The 25,337-nt window shown below is 38.5% G+C and overlaps 1 protein-coding gene across 1 annotated transcript; it reads right to left on the bottom strand.

Moving 5' to 3' along the window:
* Nucleotides 1-900: 900 nt before the first annotated feature.
* On the bottom strand, nt 901-1,908 carry LOC124461760. Its single transcript, XM_047013223.1, has one exon. It carries the CDS (start codon nt 1,906-1,908, stop codon nt 901-903), a length of 1,008 nt encoding a protein of 335 aa, XP_046869179.1.
* Nucleotides 1,909-25,337: the final 23,429 nt, after the last annotated feature.

Here is a 25,337-nt window from a genome sequence, read left to right as displayed (position 1 = left end):
TGACATACTGTTACTGAGAGTTCTGGTTCGATGAATTTCGTCAGCCGTAAACCTAAAACAGCAGCCATCAGTTCCATCCGTGGTATTGAGACTGGCTTCAAGGGGCCACTCGTGTCTTAGGCGCTACCAGGGAACAGTGGACTATTCCATCCACTTCTGCTCGCAGGTACACAAGCGCTGCATAAGCGTTGATGCTGGCATCCACAAACGTGTGAAGTTGTACTCGTCTTGCACAACAAACCTTCGGCATGCATCTTGAAATCCTCACTTCGTTGATTTTGGGTAACAGCTTCACCCAAATTTTCCAGTCTGCTTGGTCCTTTTCCTGAAGAGACTCATCTCAATCCGTTCCTGGTCGCCAGATATTCTGCAAAATAATTTTAGCACGAACAGTGAAAAAGCCAAGCAATCCAAGTGGGTCAAAAATTGACATAACCACACTTAACACAGTTCTTTTGGTTGGATAGTCGTTCGATGCTCTTTCAAGCAAATCCGGCTTGACTACATACGTAAGTTGATCTGTCACGGGCAGCCACCACATGCCTAAAACCTTATCTTGCGTTTTTTCAAGGAATCCCACCTCAGTATCAGTACCCAGTATCAATCAGTACACACGGCATCGAAAGACTCCGCGACTTGACGGGTGAGCATTTTGACCGCTGGTTTCATTTGCGGCGGTTTAAACTGCAAGCAGGTGAGGCAGCATCTAACGTAACGCGCGACATCTCGGAAGAGTCCAGGCCAGAAGTATCTTTGGGTCACTCGCAAAGTGGTTTTCCTGATCCCCAAGTGACCAGCCGTCACCACATTGCGACATTCCTTTAGTACTTGATCTCGAAAGTCTAGGGAACGCATAGTTTCCAAGGTGAAGAATCGTGGTCATCTGGGTGGGGGTCTCGTCTACGATATATCTGGCCGTTCGCGAATATATAATCTGAAAAATGTCTCAACTTTGGGCGCCTCTAGCACCCTAGGCACGTCTCCTTCCTGGTTCGTGAGCGCTCTCACTACGCTCGGAGAATTCGAGGTCCAGCGCCTCATGTTGAATCCACCATCCAAGTGAATGCTCTGCACCTCCAGGGCCAACTCCGTCAACTCGTCTTTGGTGTTTGTCGACTCGAGCCAGTCGTCGACAAACGTGTTTCTACAAATGGCCGCAACGGCTCTTGGAGATTCTTTTCTGAACCACTCTGCGTTGCGATTCTTTATGTAATTAGCTAAGGCCGGCGAGCAGGAAGCCCCGAATGTCATAACCTGCATCACGAACGTTTCTGCCGCTTTAGCAGAGTTTCCACTGCGCCATAGAAACTTCTGAGCCGTCTGGTCCTCTGGGCGCACTCTTACTTGGTGAAACATCTCACTTATGTCACCAGCCACTGCTACTGGTCGCTCCCGAAAACGTATTAGCACGCCAACTAGAGATGCCAGTATGTCCGGGCCCTTTAGCAAGACGTCGTTCAATGACGTGCCTTTGACTTTCGCAGCTGCATCCCAGACCAGCCTCGTCTTGTTCTTGTTTGGGTTAGTGCCTGTAAATATAGGAAGTAACCATGAACTTTTACCCTTATTTAGCTCACTTTCTGTTAAAATCCGGATGTATCCCTTTTCTTCATAGCTTTTCGTAGTGTCCAACATAAAGGCTCTAAGGTCGATGTCCTTTGCCATTTTCGCTTCTAAACACTGAAGACGCCTCATGATCATTGAGTATGAATCCGGTAGATCTACTTTGTCGAACCTCCATAACAGTCCAGTTTGCCAACGTTTGTCAATCGGGCGATAACTTGTGGTCGCCTCCATAATCTGCAACGCGCGCTCGTCGTCTTTCGATCTTAGTGGCTTGCTTGCCACACGTGTTCCCGAAGACTCCATAGCAAAGTATTCTTTTTTTGACGCATCCAAAGCGCGCATGCTGCTCGCTTCATTGCACTCACATATGTGCAATATGTGTGAGGACGCTGGAGCGGCGTCGGTGTGCCGGCCATACACAGACCACCCCAATGTACAGCGTGCCGTGACCACATCGTCTCCATCGGGCTCCCATATTTCCAAAGGCACACAAACTTTCAAGTTATCCAGACCAATAATTAAGCTTGCTTTTACGTTACAGTAACTTAAATTTGGTAAATACTGTAGGTGCTTTCTCGATGTTACCAGTTCGTCGGTAACTGTTTGCGTAGGCAAGTCTAGCTTACGTACCGTGCGCAAACTCTTGAGTTCAAATCGCGTCGCACCTTGACACATCGACGACACTCCGAGACTCACATACTTGGACGCGCTTTCCGTTTGAGTGACTTGACTGGTCCACTTTAAGCACAGTTCTTTGGCCGGGCAGCTCGACACCACAACTTCTTTTAGTTTTGCAATTCCGTATCACATGCTGATCAAAACAACAATAGCAGAGCCTCTTTTGCCGCACGAACTCCTTTCTCTGCTTTATGCTCATTTCTCGAAAGAGGCGACAGTCTGCTAGGTTATGACTCCCTGCACATTCGGGGCACAACCGGATGCGTACTTCCTGCGTTTTCGATTCCTGACTAGATCCACTTTGCAATTCGTTGTGCAGAAACATTCGCACTTTGGTTCTCTTTACTCCATCCTTAGCTGGAACTGTATACGGCGTAACCATTAAGGCACACATTGCAATGCCAAACAACCAATTGTCAAAGATAGACAAGTTAGCAACACATCCAATTAGAGTCATTCGGTGTCTTCCCCAATCGAGTTTCAATTCTCCCGGCAACTTCTCGACGAGCTCGCCTAGTAAAGCTGGATCGTAGAAACTCTTTAAGCCCAGTGTCGCGCAAAAGTTCTTCACTGCCAAGGCTAGATGAATAACCGAATCCAAATTATTTGAGCGTGCCGCTGGTTCTTCTCTTAGTTTCCTTTGTAGGCTCGAGTGAATAATCTCCGGTCTTCCGTATAGCATCCGTAACGTACCGATTGCATACGGCACCGTCTCTGGACACATTAGCTTTCCATTTAAGCACTTTTGGAGCCGAATAAGATTCTCTTCGTTACTAATTCCACATCTTTCGGTAGACTGTTCGTAGTGGCATATAAACAACAACCACTCTTCTGGCTTACCGGAAAATACGGATAAGTCTTTGTTCAGTACTTGGCGGGCCGCTATCTGTTCCAAAGACAATAAAGTTTTCTTGTGTCCTAAATCCGTAGAGTGCAATCCAGGACTTAACGTCGAGTGTCCGGTAGCCGGCAGTTAGCTTCCAGATCCATGCTGCATTTCAGCCGCGTTACTCATTTGTACTTGGGTCCACAATCCGTTATGAAGATTAGCAGTATTGGCCAGAAACGGTAGACTCACTCCTTGAATAGTTGATTGCGCCAACGCAGGTATGGACCACGGAGCTAATTCAATTTTACTGGTTTTACGTGGTTCACCATCTCCCTCTCTTTCCCTCTCTCAGCGAGCCGGCATGTAATCGTCTGCCGCGGTCGCTCTCAGAAAGGAAGCTTATGGAAGATTCCACGTTCACTATCTCCCTCTCTTTTCCTCTCTCAGCAAGCCAGCATGTAATTGTCTGGTGCGGTCGCTCTCACGAAGGAAGCTTCTGGAAGATTTCACTCCAACCCACGTGGTTCAGAGATATTCAGACTCTGCTAATATCTCTGGAGCCAAAGAAATAAATATTTCGCGAGTCGAACATATATCCCGAGCCCTCTAACCAAACAATTAAACGCCGGTTTTGTGTTGTATTGCGCTATATTCAGTTGCACAATTTGTGGGGCAAATCGATCGGTTAGATCGGTTGGCTGAAACCTTTATTTCAATGTTAATTCAAATTTCTCACATGTTTTATTTTATCTTACCATTTGTGTTTTTCTCTCCTTTTCACGTCTTTTCTGCTTGCCAAATTTTCTGTGACTAGCTCGCCGTCAGAGCGGACCGCCGCTCTGTTACCAGTGCAAGCAAGGACAAAGTAAATTCTAACTGTTCTTCTTCGAATGAGGGAGAATATAAACCAGGGGCGCGTTGGGTAAGACTTTCTACTGGCGCGGGGCGGAAATTAAGCCTGCACCGCAACAGGACCTATGTTATTTGGTTCACCGAACCTAAGAACCTGAGGATTGTATCGAATTTTCGATAAATAACACATCAAAATAGCTTCAAAAAATTACCTGCAGAGATGCTTTTTGGATTAGCACAAACAGTGGAAGTTAGTGATGATTTCAAAGAAAAGTTAGACGAAGTGACAAAATTAGATTAATTTAGTGACAGAAATGTAGAAAATATTAGAAAACAGGCAGAATGAAATCAACGGTTAGGTTAGCTCTGGCCGATAATGAAAAATACTTTAACAATAAAAAAAAAGTGAAAATTTTTATAGTACCGCAGGAATAACGAGGAAGTTTATACCAAAAAATTAAAGGGCCCTATATGATGGCCAACATTTTGAAAAATGCCTGGTTTTTAATAAAAGATGTGGATGGATTTCAAGTATCGCGCAATCCTTATCAAAGCGTCTGGAGTGCTCATTGAATAAATAAGTAAAACTAAGTGAAATTGTTAGCAAACTATATATAGTATCATAGTCTAGAAAACAGCGGATGTTTACTGCAACCGAGACTAAACAAAAATTCTACAAACAAATGCCCCCAAAAAAATCTTCCAAGCCTGAGAAAAAGCTTCTAAGCTCAAAGTATACGAAGTCATACGAAACATGGAGAAACAGTTGTAGCAAGAATTATTGTAAGCGATTTATACTTCAATGGAATTGTCGACTTAGGTCAGTTTTTCCAAAGGCTTGAATGTTAAGCCAATTTCAATAGATACTTTTAAAAATATTTAAAATATTTAAATATTTAAAAATTTAAAATCATTAAGAATAGAGCTACTCAATCCGGTGACCCAAATAAGTGGTAAAAAAGAAGCTATATTGGCTACATTCCATGACAATACAATTCAAGGAGATCATACATGCGCATAACTAAAACGATATCAAAAATAAAGACACAATATTATTGGAAAAACATGTAGGCATACAGGCAGATGGTGCCGAGCGAAAAGATCTTTGAAACTATTTCAATAGAATCTTACCCATTCTACATTCCATGACAATACAATTCAACGAGGTCATACAGGCATAAAACGATATCAAAAATAAAGAGACAATATTATTGGAAAAACACGTAAAAGAGTATATAAATAAATGTCTAAAATGACAGACGTCGAAAACGACGAAACATACAAGATTACCTATGATTATAACCGAAACTCCACAATATGCTTTTGACAGAGTGTTAGTAGACACGATTGGTCCACTACCACGTTCGGAAAATGGGAATGAATACGCAATCACACTAATATGTGAGCTGACAAAGTATTTAGTAGCAATTCCTGTTGCAAACAAAAGTGCAACAACTGTAGCAAAAGCCATATTCGAATCTTTTATTCTGAAGTACGGTCCAATGAAGACGTTCATTAAGAACGTGGGAACAATATAAAAATTTCATTATTACTGACCTGTGCAAATATTTAAAAATAGATAACATAACATCTACAGCACACCATCACCAGACATTAGGTACTGTTGAAGGAAGTCGTAAGACCTTCAACGAGTACATTCGTTTATATATTTCAGTAGATAAAACTGATTGGGACATATGGTTACAGTATTTCGTGTATTGTTTTAACACAACACCATCAGTACCACATAATTATTGTCCATATGAACTAGTATTTGGTAGACAAAGTAACCTAACAATACAACTTAATAGCGTTAGTACTATAGATCCAATATAAAATATAAAAGACTATTCTAAAGAGAGAGCTAGAATACTTTTAGAAAACATTAAAATTAAGCAAAAAGTAATAAATGATAAGAAGGTATCAGATTTTAAAATAGAAATAGAAGACAAGGTTTTCTTAAAAAACGAAACTGGTAATAAGCTTGATTTAGTCTATTTAGGACCATTCGATGTTGTAGAAATAGTTAAAAATAACAATATAAAAATTAGAAACGATAGCAATAAGATACAAACAGTACATAAAGATAGATTTAAAAAAAAATATATAATACTGTTGAATAATTAAAAAAAAAACACAAAAATTTATATATATTTAAAAATTTTTATGGATTCATCTATTATTGAAAATAAATTCATCCAATTTCGAAAAACAAGAGAAAAAAAATTTGTCAGCCCAGACACAAACTAAAAACAATTTTCCTAACATACTATAATAATATAATAATAATAGTTATAATAACTCCATAATATTACGGTATTTTCAAAAAAGGGGAAGTGTAGTACATTAATACCAAAAATCATTCATTGTTGGAAGTATAAACAATTAAACATATACGCATTAAAATATAATTGAGCACTTGAATATGTTTATATGTATACATTGATGTATGCCAGCGTGTGAACGCTGACCAAGCACTTTGATGCAAGCGCTCCAACAATATGTATGTATGTACTGACACTCTCCTTCTCTTTTCTAGCTGTCGCATAAGTCGCAGCAGAGGAATATATATGTAAACTTAGCTAAAGCAAAAGAATAATTTGGAATAAAGAATCACTGACGTGTCCACCTTTAATATTTAAAACCTAATGGAACCCGGTCCTGGTTTCCTATCACAATATACAACTTGTGCAGTATATACAAAATTTTAACTCTTTAGCTCTAACGGTCTAGGAGGAGTTCGCGTTGATCCAGACAGACGGACAGACCGACATAGCCATTTGAGCTCGTCTCGTCGTGCTGATCAAGAATATATATACTTTATATGGTCGGAGATGTTTAATTCTATGCGTTGCACACTTCTGACTAAAATTAATATACCCTCAAATGAAAAAAAATGTAAAGCTCGTAAGATATGTAAAAATTTATAGCTCGCAAGATATAAAAAAAAATGGCAAAAGAAAAAAAATGGAAAAAGGCTTGCTCACTCAAGACGGTAGTACTCATTCTCTCAGGGAGAGAACATCCTCGTCTCTAAATGAGAGCGAAGTATGAGATAGCGTCGAGTCAGTCTGGCTTGAACGAGCTTGAGAATCGGTCGTGCTAACGAAAATAAAGATCATAGAGTAAACACAGGCCTTTATATACAATATATATTTATAGTAAGTATAGTACACGAATCAACCTATTACAAAGGTGTTTATAAATATGAAAACCAAGAATGGAAAAACATTTACGTTAAGCGTGATTTTCCTGACAATGATTAATGAAAAAGTCTTAAACAACTTTTCCTCAACCTGGACAGCTTCAGGTTGAAAAAAAAATAAAAAAGAATTTGGAATTTTTTCAAGGAGATTAGTTGAAAATGATAAAATGATATCTTTAATAACAAGTGTTAGTCAAGAGATCATTAAAAGGTTGGCTGTTATGTTGAATGTTATGAATAGCAGAAAGATTATAAATGGTGCAAAATTACCGGAATGTGATTCAAAAACAGGTCAACTTTTGATTGAACCAAAAACTTACACTAACGGTACATAGGAAACAAGAACTAGAAAAGGTTCAAATAAACTAATACATTAAAAGAACGTTTAAGAACAGCATCGCTGAGACACTTTGTTTTCACGAAAGGATTTTGGAAACTATAGTTCCGAAAGGTTGAGTTTATTAGATACTGATGTAAATAATTATTTTAATGAAAATCAGCCATCAATAGCAAATATTCAAAATGAGCCTAAAAATATCATTACTATGCCACTTACAGATTTCCTCTCCGGGCCGCTACTACAGTACGAGGCAATAGCAGAGCATGCTAACGGTTCATGCAAGAGCAACTCACGATGTCATCGATGTGTGGCAACCAACATCAAAACACCCTTTTACGATTCAGGCCCGCCCATTAAACCCAAAGAGCAACGACCCATAAGGCGCATACCATTCAATCTAAGTTCTATCCAGAGGTCATCAGATATCAGGTCGCCAACTCCAACTTCATCCGAGGTTCCCATCCAGCTCCACCAGGGTCTTGGCGATCTAAAACGCTGACGCCCCGCATCCTGTTCCATGTTCAGCGGGGCCATTTCAACATTCTGGTGCTTAATATTTGCACACCTAATTTTTTTTGGTCGGAAAAAGCTAAGATGACGTATTTACGGTTTATCAACGCAAATGAATTCTAAAGGACTTTTCCCATGATGTCTTCTTTACTTGAGATTGGCATTTGCTTTACCAAATAAGAGTAAGAACCGTGCCAAGTGAATACATGTGCGTAGTTCGCAAAAGGGGTTGTTTTGGCTTCTTGACAAACACTAAAAATATTTGATTAAAATGCATTTAAGATTTGTCTTAAAATAAACTATGATGATTAAAATGAATTTTTAACTAATAAGTTCACGACTGAGATTAAGACGTAGACTGAATAATTTCAAACGTGATGCTGAATTATCAGCCAATTAAAACACTGCCACCATCGATATTCGGTTGCCCTATCGGGCAATATATTATCATGTATATAGTATGTGTGTTGTATATTTTGTGTGGATGGAAGGATCCAATGAGACTACAAATTTCGGCGGGTGCCAATTTCTTCGTGCTATGGTAGCCGACACGAACTGTTTCGGGTTGAAACAGATTAGAATATATATTTAAAGGAAAAAAAAACGGGTGTTCGTATAAAAGTCTCGTACCAGATCGAAGATGGCGATTCCCATCAGAATCCAAGTGACGCTCCTTAGAGTGACCGTATCCGCCGAGGATCAAAAAACCCTCACTCCTCACTGCTCTTCGCCGCTCACTGCTGTTCACCAGGTAGCTGTTCACCCGGTGGCGTGAACAGACCGCCCCCATTGCAACAAGTTGCAATTGTCACTTCCCGGATGGGAGTACGAATGAGCAGGTCCTCTTCCAGACGGATAATGATGTTCCGCCGTAACGTAGGATAGTACCTCGATTCGACGACGGCAGTACACGCTTAGTTGTCACCAACCTTGGTCACGGTCAGCTCCAAGCTCCAATAGCCAGAAGTACTTCCTTCTTATTGGAAGTCCACTTCCGAAGCGGGAGGCCCGCAGATTGAAGGGCTGCCTGTATGGCGAGACATCATCAACATACATGTAGTTTCGAAGGATTTCGCTCACCTGACGATACATCGATTGCATATATCGTGCCAACTGTAACAGGACTCGGATCGCCAGGAACGGCGCGCAGTTAACCCCAAACGTGACAGTTTGTAGCTCATAGTCCTGGATACTGCGGCAACGATCTCGGTAGAGGATCCGCTGAAAAGGGGTATGCCTGGGGTCGACTCGGATTTGTCGTTACATATGCGTAATGTCGGCATTAAAACGAACTGGAGAGTAGGCCCGGTATGTAACACAACGTTAAGGCTGACCCCTCGTGTGGATGGGCTCGACGCATTAAGTACCACGCGTACCTTCGTGGTGGTGCTGTCGGGCTTAAGCGTGATGGGGAGATAGAATTTTTTCCCATCCTGAGGTCACCCGAATCATATGGCCAATTCCTGCGTTTTTAGGACGGGATCATTGAGAAGACGTGCTTCATTCCGCAGGAATTGAGCCAGCGCGATCGGTCTTGAATGACCCAAGTCGACGCTATTCGGACCTTTGAACGTTAGGGATACAACATATCGGCCGTCCTTCCCTCTTTGGGTGGTCTCCTGGAAATTCCGCTCGCAGAATACGTCATCCTCCTTTTCCGGCTTTGCGGGAAGGTCTTACACCTCCCAAAACCGGGTGAGAAGTACCTCAAGTTTTGCTTCCGGACTAACTCGCGTCTGTGCAGCGAAAACTTATCGAGACACCGGAGGGTCAGGCATGATAGCCATACACAGAACCCATCCAAAAATGGTTTCTAGCCCGACGAAATTACCAATATCCTTTTTGATCCGCTCTCCGATGATGTGGGGAAACAGGTCTACACCGATAATCATATCAATAGGCGCGGGCTTGTTGAAGTACGGGTCAGCCAGGGGGCGATCAAGGCACTGCGTCGGAACCATGTTAAGTAATGGAGTCGAGGGAATGGCGCCTGACAATTTGTATACGACCACAGCTGAGACCTCAAACTTGTTCAACCTGTCAAACGGAGGAGACAGCATCAGCAGACACACTTTGTCGGCACATCCTCCTTCACTCTGGCCCATGCTGCTTTGTCTACTGGATAAAAGGGGGGCTGGACCTTGTTGAAGACACGTTCGGATAGGAAGGTGGAATCGGCCCCCTAGTTGATCGACATCAACGCACGAATATGGTGCTCCACTCCATGATGGTGAAGAGTGACAATCGCAGTGCCTAAGAGCCCTCTGCCTGGGGTGGATGCAAAATAACTTTGAGCATTTGTGAGCTGGCCGCTCGTGGATGGACGCTCTGTGGCGCTTAATGGTGGGACTAGCACAGCGGACGATGAGGACACGGACACATCGCTAGGATGCAACAAGGTGTGATGACGCTCCTTGCACGTGTGACAATTATGCGCACTTGAGCAGCCCTTCACTTGATGACCGCTGTTATCAATAGAGGCCCTGCTGTCTAATGGTTTCAAAACACCTCTGGACAGGCATCTCACGGAAACTTGGGCAAAGCCGTATTGGTTGATTTTCCCGATGCCAAAGCTTGGAAGAAGCCGGTTTGAGCTGAGCTTTCGCGGGGATCGCTTAAACCTTCATCGTCGCGGAGGATTTGCGGGGGCCAAAGGGAATGGCTTGGACACTTGGGGCCGACTTATGAGAAATTGGTTCAAATCGTACCAAGTGGTGACGACAGTCTTATTTGGCACTGATTGTTCCCACAGGAGGATTGTGGGCTTCGGCCATTTGCTAGTACATATGGCGATGAGTAAGATATCCCAATTCTCAGTACTAACTCCCGAACGCTCAAGAGCGGTTAGACACCTCTGCAGCTCTCTCAAGGCTTTGCCCGACTCTTGTCCCACCGCGGGAATCTGAAGGAGTTGTCTGGCTTAAGTCATGACAAGCAGACCGCTATTTTCGTTCCGTTCGGTGAGTTTCTCCCACGTAGAGAAACCCTCATTCGTCAGGGGAGAATTAGACACGATGGTTCTCGCTTTCCTTCGCGTCTTGGCGTTCAAGTCGTAGAGTTTCTCGTGCTGTGATAAGTACGGATTGGCGATATATATGGCAGCGAACAAGTCGCCGAAGGTGGGCCATGCTAGGCTGTCGCCATCAAACGTTTCCATCTCACACGGAGGAATTCTATGGCCTTGAGGTCCCGACGCAGCGGTTGGCTGACGCATAAGACTTGCCGTCTGTGCCTAGCGCTGCTCGATGCGTTCTCCGCACAAAGTCCCGCATCGCACATACACGGATTCGTGCTTCGCCTTGATGTGGCTAATGTTCGCTAGGCTTTCCTCGTCTGTTTCAACCGTCAAGGCCTTGTGACAACGGTTGGTTGACCAAGGGGATTTCAGCTGCTCTAAGTGCATTTTAATGGAGAATAAGGGCACTTCAGAAGTTAGAGCTTCACTCTCACGAGCTTGAAACATAGTTACGAATCGGGTGACGGGAACGTCAGAACAGTGCGTCACAATAACGTGCGGGATCTGAGCCTGGATTGAAAGCTTGGAACGACCTTTGTGTTAACTCGAGCCTTTAACCGAGAATCTGCGAACCTTAGGTAGGCTGGACGAGGACGGAAGGGACTTTGGAGATTCGCTGAGTCTGCGAGCAGACGGCAACTTGCGCGGAATGTCCGAACGCTTCGCGGTCACCTGAATCTTTGATGGCCGAACTTTTTCCGGAGTTACAGAGGGAGACGAGAGACTGTTAGACTTGAGCAATGAAAAATCCCGTTTTTTAGCGATAACTTGAAACTTAAATCGATCCTATAATTTTTTATTTTCGTATTCGATGCGTTATGAATCAACGATTGGTATAAGGTAAAAGACTTCTAATAATCACATCCATTTTTAGCGATAACTTGAAACTTAGTTCGATCTTATAATTTTTCATTTTCGTATTCGATGCGTTATGAATCAAAGGTTGGTATAAGGTAAAAGACTTCTAATAATCACATCCAGAACACAGATATATTTCGATTTTTCATAATATCTTTTGAAATTACGCGGCTTAGACAAAAGAAAAAAACTATTTTTAGATATTTCCCTAATAAATGGTCAGGCTAAAATAAAATAAAAGCAGCGAGTAAGAAGAAAAAAAGTGTTCAAAGTAGCATGCAACGAAGTATTGCAGCTAGTAACTTTGGTACAAGTTTTGAGTAAAAAATACGCAAAAGTTTTTTAGGTGGCTCACTTGGGACATTTTCACACATATATATATTTATTTATAAATATGGACGGATATATATGAATGGGCAAATAATGGCTGGAAAAAATTATATAAATATATATTTATTTATAAATAATATATAATATATATATAATATGTATATATAATATATATGTATATGTTTATAAACATGGAAGGATATGTATATATATATATGTATTTATATGTATGGACGCATATATATATATGGGCAAATAATGACCGCAAATATATATATGTAGGAACCGGTGATGAGGTACCGATAGACAACAAAAGAACCAGAAGCGGTCATCGTTTCTGAAGCCAGTTCGTGGGGCTAGGCCGGCATAACCTAATAATAAATGACGGTCACACTGGACTTGGAAGTTTGCAACGAAAGCGAGCACACGCCTCGGGACAGACCTGGAGCCAATTTCTTTTCTTTTTATATCAAAGCCATAATATTCAATTGTCAAACTAACCGCCAATAAAAACCCGTAAAATAAATACCACAAATTGGGGGCTCAACCGGGATGGCAGCTTAAAAGTGAAACAATTGATATTGGCTATTGAATTTTACAAATTCGTTAAAACTTGTAAAATTCTAAGAAGGAGGGAGACAGCAAGTGACGCTGCCTCGAAGAAACGTTCACGTGAGAGGAAGAGAGATAGCTGCAGTAAAAGCGCGGTATCGGCGAGCAACAAGAACTAGAAATTTGGCCGACGAGGGAGACAGCAAGTGACGCTGACATAAGGAAACTGCAGAAGGAGTGAGAAAGCTGATCAGAAAGGTGGTTCTGGAATTTTCGCAGCACGTGACGAAATATTCGTGAAGTTTGGCCGAAGAAGGTACACCATTGAGGTACACCAGCAATAATAAGGCAAGGCAGGAACGGATCGAAGGGCAACAACGATTCCGGTTGCAAGATTGATTCAAGGTTGCAAAGGCGATACGAGGCTGCCACAACGGAGGCTGTGTAGATTGCTGGAGAAGTGCACAGTAGTTTACCAGTGTTGGTGGCAACAACGTTTCAAGGTTGTGCTAACTGCTGGAGAAGTGTACAGCGGTTAGCCAGGACTGGACGCAACGAATTTGAAATTCTACAGAGACTAGCGTTGAGTTCTAGGAGTGAACTGCGTTAGTAGTGGACAAAATCTGGTGGTGACGGCGTGAACAACGGAGACTAGCGTTGAGTTCTAGGAGTGAACTGCGTTGGTGGCGGTGGTGTGATCAACTTCTGGTGGCGGCGGCGTGAGAAAATTTTGACAACTCAAAGGTTGGCGAGAAACTTCAATATTGTTGCTGAGAGAGGATTTGTGAAGGAATTTGGCGATAAGACTAATCAACATCGAAGACGACGACAAAGCAGGACGACGTGGGACCAACGAAAGACGGGAAAAGCGTATGTTATTCAGATCTAGCGAAAACTGATAACAATTTTCAAAGCTAGAAAATAATACTAACATAGTATAAGAAGAATTGTACGTTATTTTAAGTTCTTGTAATTGAGATGGAGCTTGCAGAGATTCTGTCTCTAAGCGTGGTGGCTTTGCGATCGAAATTATCCGAACTAGGGCTACCTACGACTGGCAGGAAAGGGGATTTGCAGAATAGGTTACTCACCCATTATGGTGTGCAGGAGGAAGATGAGGAATCAGACGATCAGTCAGTGGTAACAGCGAATGGGGGACTAGAGATTGCAGCAGAAAACGTAGTTAGACCCGAGAGATCATGGTTTACTTTGAAAGATGTTGAGGACAGTGTGTCACAGTATTCTGGTTCAGATATTCCTAACATTGCTCAATGGATTGAAGAACTAGAAGAATGTGCAGCCACGGTACAGTGGAATGAATTACAGTTATTTGTGTATGGAAAACAGTTATTGTGTGGGGCGGCAAAATCTTTCATAAGGAGTCAGAGAAATATTAAAAACTGGAGTTCTTTGAAAACAGCTCTTCAGGCTGAGTTTAGTGTAAAAATATCTTCAGCTGCAGTACATAAAAAGTTAAATCAGCGCCAACAGAAGAAAGGCGAAACTCTAAATGAATACTTATATGCATTGATGGAAATTGCGAAGCCGGTAAACGTAGATGAGGAGAGTCTGATAGAGTACTTCGTTAAAGGTATTCCGGATACAAAAACCAACAAAATGATGTTATTCCAAGCTCGCAATATTTCAGAGTTAAAGTTTCAAATCGAAGTTTATAAGAAGGGGCGTGATTCATACAGGGCAACGAACAGATTTGAAAGTAAGGCATATGGTTCAAGTGAAGCACAGGCAGTACAGGCTCGAGAGAGAAAATGTTTTGGTTGCGGCGAGGCGACTCATTTAAGAAAAGATTGTCCTAAGTCCGATCGAAAGTGTTTTAAGTGCGGTCAGCCAGGTCATCGTGCAGCTCAGTGTAGTATCGAAACGCAGATTAAACGAGAAAAGCACGCGAATGTTGTTCAACAAGACAAAGTTGAAGTTAGTTCGAGTACGTTCACTCCGTCTGGGTTAGAGCTAAAGAAGGTTAGCTATGAGAATATTGAATTTAAAGGGCTCATAGATACAGGAGCAGATATGTGCTTGATTCGTCGAAGTATTTTTTGGAAGCTAGGAGTTAAACAACTAACAGGTCCTGGAAAGTGTTTGGTAGGAATAGGAGATGCGAAAATTTTAACGTTTGGTAGTTTCTCTTTAATGGTGATCATCGACAAAATTAAAATAGTAGTTGAGTTTCATGTAGTTCCCGATGAGGACATGGGGTTTGACGCTATTTTGGGAAGAACGATTCTTGATTGTGTTGACATGAAGGTAACAAAAAATGGCACTCAGTTTTTGATTAGCAGTAAGCAGAAGTTAGAAGAAGAAAATACTGAATCTGTTGAGGATTGGATGAAACAATTTGAAGATGTCTGCACAGTTTTTGAAGGGAAGGACGAAATCGGTTTAGAGTTGTCTCATTTAAGCCAAGAACAGGCTAAAGAGGTCGAAATGATAGTTGAGCGATACAAGCCAAAACGCAATCCTGATGCGAAGATTGACATGAGAATTATTTTGAAAGATGATATTCCCGTATACCAACACCCAAGACGGTTGGCCTACTGCGATCAGCAGATTGTAGATAATCAGATACAAGAATGGCTTGAGGAAGGAATTATTCGAGATAGTACATCAGTGTATGCATCCCCTATAGTATTGGTAGCAAAGTCAAACGGAGCTAAAAGGTTGTGCTGCGATTATAGAAAATTGAATGAAAAGATAATTCGCGATAATTTTCCGATAGTATTGATGGACAGTGTAATTGATCAATTGCAAGGAGGAAAGGTTTTTACTACACTGGACTTGAAAAACGGATATTTTCATGTACCAGTAGCAGCAATGCAAGAGTTGATTCAGAAAGGTATAGCGATCGTATATATGGATGATATCATCATTCCAAGCAGGGACATTGAAGAAGGTATGTCAAGAATTAAATTAGTTTTGGGGGTAGCCGAGAAGAACGGATTACAGCTTAACTGGAAAAAGTGTCAGATTCTACAAAATCAAGTCAATTTTCTAGGATACGTGATTAGTGAAGGGATAATAAAACCGAGTGAAGAGAAAAATTTCGTCGGTACACAATTTCCCAAGACCGCATGATAAGAAAGCAGTGCAAAGGTTTCTCGGTTTAACATCGTATTTTCGAAAATTCATTGAGGGATATGCCTTGATGGCGAAGCCACTTTCCGATATGCTAAGAAAGGATAGTAAATTTGTGTTCAGCGAGATTGAGGAGTTATCATTTGAACGATTGAAGGCATCGTTAACTAGTGAGTCGGTATTGAGGTTATATAATCCGAAAGCGCAAACAGAGGTCCATGCTGACGCATCAAAATACGGTTACGGAGCAATTCTAATGCAGAAAGATACGGAGGATAATTTGTTCCATCCCATTCAGTACATGAGCCGGAAAACAAAGCCATGTGAGCAGAATTATCATTCATACGAACTAGAAGTGTTAGCCATAATTGAGGCTCTAAAGAAGTGGCGAGTTTACATTCTTGGCTTGCAGTTCACTATAGTTACAGACTGTAATGCATTTACTATGACCATGAAAAACAGGAAGTTCCATTAAGAGTAGCCCGGTGGGCCATGTTTTTGCAGGATTTTAGTTACAGTCTGGAACATCGGTCAGGATCAAGGATGAGGCATGTAGATGCTTTGAGTCGTGTCGCCTGTTATTCGATATCGGATAGTATTATTCATCGTCTGAAAGAAGCTCAATTGGTTGATGATTGGATAAATGCTATAAGAAGTTTAGTTGAAAAGGGCGGGTATGAGGATTTCTATATTTTGAATGAGGTCTTGTTCAAAGATGCCAATAAGCAGTTAATCGTAGTACCCGAGCAGATGGAGAATGAAATTATCTTGCTTGCCCATAAACAAGGACATTTCTCAGCAAAGAAAACGCAGTTATTGGTCGAAAAATCATATTTCATTCGCAAATTGAAAGGAAAAGTTACACGATTAGTTGAGAGTTGCGTACAGTGTATTATAACAAATGCGAAATTGGGTAGAAAAGAAGGGTATCTGACAGCGATCGATAAGGGAGATCAACCTTTAGTTAGATGGATCTCACTAAGAAGAGGTACAATCATTTGCTAGTAGTCGTCGATGGTTTTAGTAAGTTCGTATGGTTATATCCTACCCGAAGTACCGGAGCAGAAGAAGTCGTAAATCATTTGGAAAAACAAGCAATAATATTTGGTAACCCAGTGAGAGTAGTGACCGATAGGGGAACGGCGTTTACGTCACATTTGTTTGAACAGTATTGTAAGGACAATAACATACAACATTTATTAATTACAGCTGGTGTTCCGCGGGGAAACGGACAGGTCGAACGAATGCACAAGATCATTGTACCCATGTTAACGAAATTGAGTTTGGAAAGTCCAGTAACCTGGTATAGGCATGTAGGCAAGGTGCAACAAATGATAAACAACACTGAGCCAAGAAGTACAAAAGTGAGTTCGTTTAAGATACTAACAGGTTTAGATATGAGAGTTCCTGAAGATGCAGAGCTAAGAGAGCGTATTTTAGAATGCATAGTGAACGAGTTGGATGAGGAGCGAAAGGAGATCCGAGATAGGGCGATTGAAAATATTAAAGTGCTACAGGACGAAAATCGAAAGTCCTATGATGCAAAACGAAAGATCGAAAGGAAATACAGACTTAACGATTTAGTAGCGATAAAGCGGACACAGTACGGGGTAGGTCTTAAGCTCAAAGGAAAATATTTGGGGCCGTACAAGGTAGTATCAGTCCAGAAACACGGAAGATATAAGGTTGAAAGGATGGGAGATACGGAAGGGCCCACTACAACATCCACTGTGGCCGAGTTCATGAAACCTTGGGGATCTTCATTCGAGTCGAATGAAACGTCAGGAGGGCCGAATGTAGGAACCGGTGATGAGGTACCGATAGACAACAAAAGAACCAGAAGCGGTCATCGTTTCTGAAGCCAGTTCGTGGGGCTAGGCCGGCATAACCTAATAATAAATGACGGTCACACTGGACTTGGAAGTTTGCAACGAAAGCGAGCACACGCCTCGGGACAGACCTGGAGCCAATTTCTTTTCTTTTTTATATCAAAGCCATAATATTCAATTGTCAAACTAACCGCCAATAAAAACCCGTAAAATAAATACCACATATATTTAGGCTAAATAAAGGAATCGGAAATAATGTAATTTGATATTGGCGCGCTCGTGCCGCCTATCGACATCACGAAACATACTCGGAAACATCTGCTGGCCAATGTTCATATATTTTTTTTTTGTTGATTAATTGTTTTATAATAATTGTTTTTGTGATTGTGTGGAAAACCAAAAATGGACGCTTTTCACACACCGCGAGTGTTGTGCGCGAAAGAAAGAGCAAACCGAATGTGTGACCAAAAGTAAAAAAACGATCAGTGTATATGGACAAATGTCTTTATAAATGGACATGCCTTTGTACACAAGTAAGTATATATAATTATATATCTGATATTTCCAGATAGGAAAAAGAAGATATTGTTTTTGTTGAGTTGACGGGACTTTATTCAATGAATGCATACAAGTAAGTATATATAATTATATATCTGATCTTTCCAGATAGGAAAAAGAAGATATTGTTTTTGTTAGGTTGACGGGACTTTATTCAATGAATGAATATTTAAAACTAAAGTACAAAGATGTATTAGAGTAATATTTATAGGCTAAACTTGTGAGATCTTTAGTGGCGTGATCGATATTGGTGTGATTTGATTGAATTTTAATGCTGAATTAACGTTCTCACGCTGTTGACTTTTAGGGGGACAATTATTATTGCAAATGTTCAATTAAACGGATTAGATTTCCCGAATTTTAATGCTGAATTAACGTTCTCACGCTTTTGACTTTTAGGGGGACAATTGTTATTGCAAGTGTCCAATTGTTTATTATATAAAACGGATGTTTACTTTAAAGTTTGATTTAAGGTGGTGTAAGTTTATAAGGTTTTGTGTATTGAAGTTGGATATATGACTCCCCATCCTAAAAAAATAGCCTGTTCTCAGGCGGATAGATTGGGATATAGCTAGGGGTTTTTCTCAGCTGTAAATATTGCAGTATCAATTTTGTTTACAATTTGGGACTCAATTTTTTCAACAATTGGGGTTTCGATTATTTCTGTGGGACCACGACTGTTATTTGATCGAAAATGCCTAATTATTAATTCTTGTGGCATTGATTTAAACTTATAGATTAAGTATGTAAGGAAACTTATTATAGTAAGTATAAAAGTGGTTAATGTAATACTTTGAAATACAGTATTATACTGTATTTCGTATGTTCGTTAATTATCTCTTTTGTTTGGATAAAGGAAGCAGGTTCTAGCCTGGTGACATTGTTTGTTACATAAATGCTTTGGCTATAGTCAAGCAATGAATTTATTATTAATATTTCTTTTAGTTGTAAGGCACAATCGTACATTTTTATTATATTATTGCCTTCTATTATTAATTCGTTGTTTACACAATTTTGATTAAGCTTAGTTTTTGGTAAATTCCATGTTACAATTATGTTTGGTTCAATGTAATTAGTTTGAAAATTCTTATATGTCTTAGTGTATTTACAAGTTATTGGGATTTGATTTAAAATGCCTATTATACATTCATTGGTTTCAATTTGTTTTGTATTTTTATTGAACAAAGTGTTGTTATTAAAATAGTATTTATCGTATGAATTTTCTGTCAACATATTTTTATTCTCGTCTGGAGAAGGAGGTATCTCAAAGATAGGGGTTTTTATTACTTATTAAGGAATGTTTGAAATGATAAATATCTCGTTTGAATTTGGTTTAAGCCAGGTGAATGTTTTTGAATTCAATAGATTTTCCGAATTAACATGATTTAAGTGATTATGTTTTAAAAGTTTTGGGTGGAAAATTCCTAGTCTAGTGAGCTGGATGCCCATTTCTATGTCTTCAATGTATTCTGTGGAGTGCTCAAAATTAAAGATTAGAACTTCTAATTTTACTGATTTTTCCTTTGTGTTTAGTACTTCTAAACCTTTATTAATAGAGTCTATTACGTAATTTAGTTCGTTTGCTTGTACGCTATTGCTTTCAAAATTATTTATTTTTTCTTCTAATTCGTCTTTAACGTCTTGATCAAGTGTACCAAAAAGATATTTGTATATTGAACCAATTCCGTTAATCAGTCCTCGTTTGTTACGTTTTACAATTTGAATTCCATTAATTTCCCTACTTAGTTTTTCTAATAGGTATTGAATATGAATTATGTTTGGGTATTATAGTCGGGTGATCCTGCATACATAAAAATGTCCGCTGGTGTTCGGTTAGTTGTTTTATGTCTCGTCTTATGGTTGAGTAGAGAATTTTTTCAAATTTAAGTAATTTATCTTCGATGTCATTTTCACTATTTATAATTCTGTGTTTTTCATTTACTGTTTTATGGAATCTTTCTACGTCTGAAATGCCGTTTTTACTTGTTATTTTTAACTTTACAATTTCTTCTTGTAGCCAATTTTTTAGTGCTCTACACAGAAATGCTGAATCTTTGTCTGATTTTATTTCTATTGGGTTGCCTATTTCAGTGAATACTTTGATAATTGCTCTCTTGGCTTCTAACCAATCTCTAGATTTTACTTCTACAAGTGTTGCATATTTGGAGTAAATGTCAATGCATGAAAGGAATTGTAAATTGTCGATCATGTAAAAGTCCATGACGTATATTTCTCTGTCATTAAAAGTTTCTGGTGTTATTTCAAAAGTTAGTTTTGTATTTCTATTTTCTGTCTTTGCGATATTGCATACTGAGCATTCGTTAATAATGTTTTGAATCCGGTTTTGAAAATCGGGGAAATAATATTTTTCTTTAAACAAATTAATCGTTTTTTCGATTCCTGGATGTAATAATTCTTTATGTTGTTTTAGGACTAATTCTTTCAATTGTGCTAACTTAATGCTTGATTTCGAGGTTTTTGTATTTGCGTTCGATCGTATTATTTCAATAAAGGCTAGTTGAAATATGGGATAATCTTGTTCATTATGAAAATATAGTACAGTTTTCTTACCGCAAAGATATCTTTTGATTATATCCCTTGCGTAAGCATTGGTCATTTCTTTGTATTTATTATTATTTTTATACCCTTGCAAAAAGGGTATATTAATTTTGGTCAGAAGTGTGCAACGCATAGAAGGAAGCATTTCCGACCATATAAAGTATATATAATTAAATATCCAGTTTTCCCAATAAGGAAAAAAAGATATTTTTTGTGAGTTAAAAGCAACGTACTTTATTATTTGAATGAAAACTTAGAACTGATTACAAAAATGTCTTATGGTTATATTTATAAGCTAAATTTGGGAGCCCTTTGGTGGCGTGATTGATATTTCGATGATTTGATTGGTCCGATTTTAATTGCTGAGTTAGCGTTCTCACGCTTTTGGTTGTTAGGGGGACAATTATTATTTCAAGTGTTCAATTGTTTATGTTAATTTTATGGATTAGCGTTCATACGCTTTGGTTTTGAGGGGGACAATTGTTTATAAAAACGGATGTTTACTTTAACGTTATGAATTTTAGAGGGCGAAATATTTATATGTTATTGGGTATTGGAGTCGGATATATGACTCCCCCATCCTAAAGAAAATAGCCTGTCCTCAGGCGGATACATTGGGATATAGCGAGGGGTTTTTCTCAGCTGTAAATATTGGAGTATCAATTTTGTTTATAATTTGGGACTCGATTTTTTCAACAATTGGGGTTTCGATTATGTCTGTGGGACCACGATTGTTATTTGACGAAAATGCTTAATTATTAATTTTTGTGGCATTGCCTTAAACTTATAGATTAAGTATGTAATCAAACTTATTATAGTAAGTATAAAAGTGGTTAATGTAATAGTTTGAAATGCAGTATAATATTTCGTATGTTCGTTAATTATCTCTTTTGTTTGGATAAAGGAAATAGGTTCTAGCCTGGTGATATTGTTTGTTACATAAATGCTTTGGCTATAGTCAAGCAATGAATTTATTATTGATATTTCGTTTAGTTGTAAGGCACAATCGTAAATTTTTATTATGTTATTGCCTTCAATTATTAATTCGTTGTTTACGCAATTTTGATTAAGTTTAGTTTTTGGTAGATTCCATGTTACAATTATGTTTGGTTCAATGTAATTAGTTTGAAAATTCTTATATGTCTTAGTGTATTTACAAGTGGTTGGGATTTGATTTAAAATGCCTATTATACATTCGTTAGTTTCTATTTGTTTTGTGTTTTTATTGAACAAAGTGTTGTTATTAAAATAGTATTTATCGTATGAATTTTCTGTCAAAATATTTTTATTCTCGTCTGGATAAGGAAGTATCTCAAAGATAGGGGTTTTTATTATTTCTTGGGGAATGTTTGAAATGATAAATATCTCGTTTGAACTTGGTTTAAGCCAGGTGGAAGTTTTTGTATTCAATAGTAATTAATTAATTGTCGTATTTGCTTTTATTAACTTTCTTTTTCTTCTTGAATTTTGATTTGTAGTGTGTAACTTTTTTTCCTCTATTTCTTTCTTCAAAATGTTTCTCGTCTAACTGATTTATTTCTCCTGTCTTTTTGAATGGGTTTGTCGTTTTTGACTTTACTAATGGTGCTTGTTTAAATCTAGTGTCGATTTCGAAGTCGTGTCTATCTTCATTTAAATTGTTTATTTGATGTATTTTTTTTGTTTGGGTATTATAGTCGGGGGATCCTGCATAGATAAAAATGTCTGCTGGTGTTCGGTTAGTTGTTTTATGTCTCGTCTTATGGTTGTATACGTAGAGAATTTTTTCAAATTTAAGTAATTTATCTTCGATGTCATTTTCACTATTTATAATTCTGAGTTTTTCATTTACTGTTTTATGGAATCTTTCTACATCTGAGATGCCGTTTTTACTTGATGTGATTTCTAACTTTACATTTTCTTCTTGTAGCCAATTTTTTAGTGCTATACACAGAAATGCTGAATCTTTGTCTGATTTTATTTCTATTGGTTTGCCCATTTCAGTGAATACTTTCATAATTGCTCTCTTGGCTTCTAACCAATCTCTAGACTTTACTTCTACAAGTGTTGCAAATTTCGAGTAAATGTCAATGCATGAAAGGAATTGTAAATTGTCGATCATGTAAAAGTCCATGACGTATTTTTCTCTGATATTAAAAAGTTCTGGTGTTATTTCAAAAGTTAGTTTTGTATTTCTATTTTCTGTCTTTGCGATATTGCATACTGAGCATTCATTAATAATGTTTTGAATTAGGTTTTGAAAATCGGGAAAATAATATTTTTCTTTAAACAAATTAATCGTTTTTTCAATTCCTGGATGTAATAATTCTTTGTTGTTTTAGGATTATTTCTTTAAATTGTGCAAACGTTTGAAGGTCCTCTAACTTAATGCTAGATTTCGAGGTTTTTGTATTTGCGTTTGGTTGTATTATTTCGATAAAAGCTGGAAAAGTTGGAATATGGGAAAATCTTGTTCATTATGAAAATATAGTACAGTGTTCTTACTGCAAAGATATCTTATGATTATATCCCTTGCGTAAGCATTGGTCATTTCTTTGTATGTTATTTTTATGTTTGTTTTGTAAAAGTAAGTTGTTGTTTCTGCTTTGTCTTTTGAACCTCTAATGAATTCTATTTGTCTGTTATAATAATTAATGGGTCTTTCTACTATTGGAATGTAGTTTTCATTATCCTCGTGAGCACTATGTATTGTAGCTGCTGTGCTTTCTGTTGATCCTAAAAAGTTTTCATCTATTTTAACTCTGGAAAGGGCATCTGCTACATGATTTTCTTTGCCAGGTAAATATTTAATTTTGTAATCAAACTCATTTAGTCTTACTTTCCATCTTTGAAGTTTCATATTTGGTTCTTTTATATTGTTGAGCCATACTAAAGGCTTATGGTCGCTTAGAATCTCGAACTTTCTACCGAAAAGGTATGGCCTAAAATATTTGGTTGCCCATACAATAGATAGTAATTCCTTTTCTATAGCTGAATAATTAAGTTCGTGTTCGTTAAGTGTTCTACTACCATAAGAAATAGGTCTATGGTCCTGTGAAAGGAACGCACCTAAAGCTATGTTGCTAGCATCTGTGGTTAGGAAAAATGGTTTTTTGAAATCGGGATATGCAAGTATAGGATCATTCATAAGGAGATATTTTAATTTTTCAAAGGATGAAATATAATTTGGGTCGTTTATATTTATTTTAGCTCCTTTCTTTAATCCTAGAGTTAAAGGTTTTGCAATATGTGCAAAGTTGGGTATAAATTTCCTGAAGAATCCGCATAATCCTAAGAATGATTTAATTTCTTTTGGAGTTTTGGGTATCGGAAATTTTTGAATTGCTTTGACTTTATCTGGGTTAGGTTTTATACCTTCTGTTGTTATTATATGACCAAGGAATGCTGTTTCCTTTTTCATAAATTCGCATTTGTCGAGTTGGAGTTTAAGATTAGCTTCTCTTAGTTTGTTAAATACCTTTCTGAGTGATAGTATGTGTTCCTCCAATGAAGTGGAGTACACAATGATGTCATCCAGATAAACAAGGCAATCCTTATAAATAAGGTCTTCCAAAAGATTATTCATGCATCTTTGGAATGTTGCCGGGGCATTTTTAAGACCAAATGGCATACGTGTGTATTCGTAATGGCCATGTTTAGTTGAGAAAGCTGTTTTTGCAATAGATTCAGGATCCATTTGAATTTGATGAAATCCCTTAGCTAAATCAATGGTGGTAAAGTATTGGCATTTTCCCAGTTTGTCGAGAATTTCGTCCATGACTGGAATTGGAAATTTGTCATCTGTTGTGACTTCATTTAGATTTCGATAGTCAATGACTAATCTGAATTTTTGTTTCTTGGAAGCATCTCCTTTTTTTGGAACGATCCAAATGGGTGAACAATAGGGGGAATTTGATTTTCGAATGATACCCTGTTCAATCATTTCATTTATTTTTTTGTTGACTTCCATATCAAATGTTTGGGGATATTTGTATGGTCGTTTATAGATTGGGTCCTCATGTTTTGTATGAATAGAGTGCTTTATTGTACTCGTGAAAGTCAAATTTTCACCTTCGTGGTACTGAATGTCACTGAATTCGTACAAGACCTTTTTTAGTTTTTTAGTTTCTTCGTTGTTTAACTGGTCGAGTCTATACTCATTGCTTTCTATTATTTCGTTTTCAATCGCAAAATTTGTTTCCGGGTCGCTTTCTGTGGGTGGGTCCAAAACTTCTATGTTTTGTTCTTCTTCTATTTCTTCAACATCTCTAAAATAAAATATTCTTCTTCATAATTTATTTGTGCTTTGCAGGCTTTTAGGAAAGTTCTGCCTATCAACATGTCGTATTTATTTGAAAATTTATGGATATATAATTTTTGTTCTGTCGGACAAAGTTTGCTGGGTGCAAGGAAAATAATTTCTTTTAGTTCTACTGCTCCTTCAATCATGTGAATTTTGGAATCTCCTAAGTTTTGAAATTAAACAAGTTTTCGGACATTATATTAATTAAAGAGCCTGAGTCGACTACACATCTCAAAGGTTTATTGTTCATCATTATTCTGATGAAGGACTTGTCTCTATC

This window comes from Drosophila willistoni, unplaced genomic scaffold (genome assembly GCF_018902025.1).
Source record: "Drosophila willistoni isolate 14030-0811.24 unplaced genomic scaffold, UCI_dwil_1.1 Seg630, whole genome shotgun sequence".
NCBI classification, from domain to species: domain Eukaryota; kingdom Metazoa; phylum Arthropoda; class Insecta; order Diptera; family Drosophilidae; genus Drosophila; species Drosophila willistoni.
This window is presented reverse-complemented; position numbering and strand designations above follow the sequence as displayed.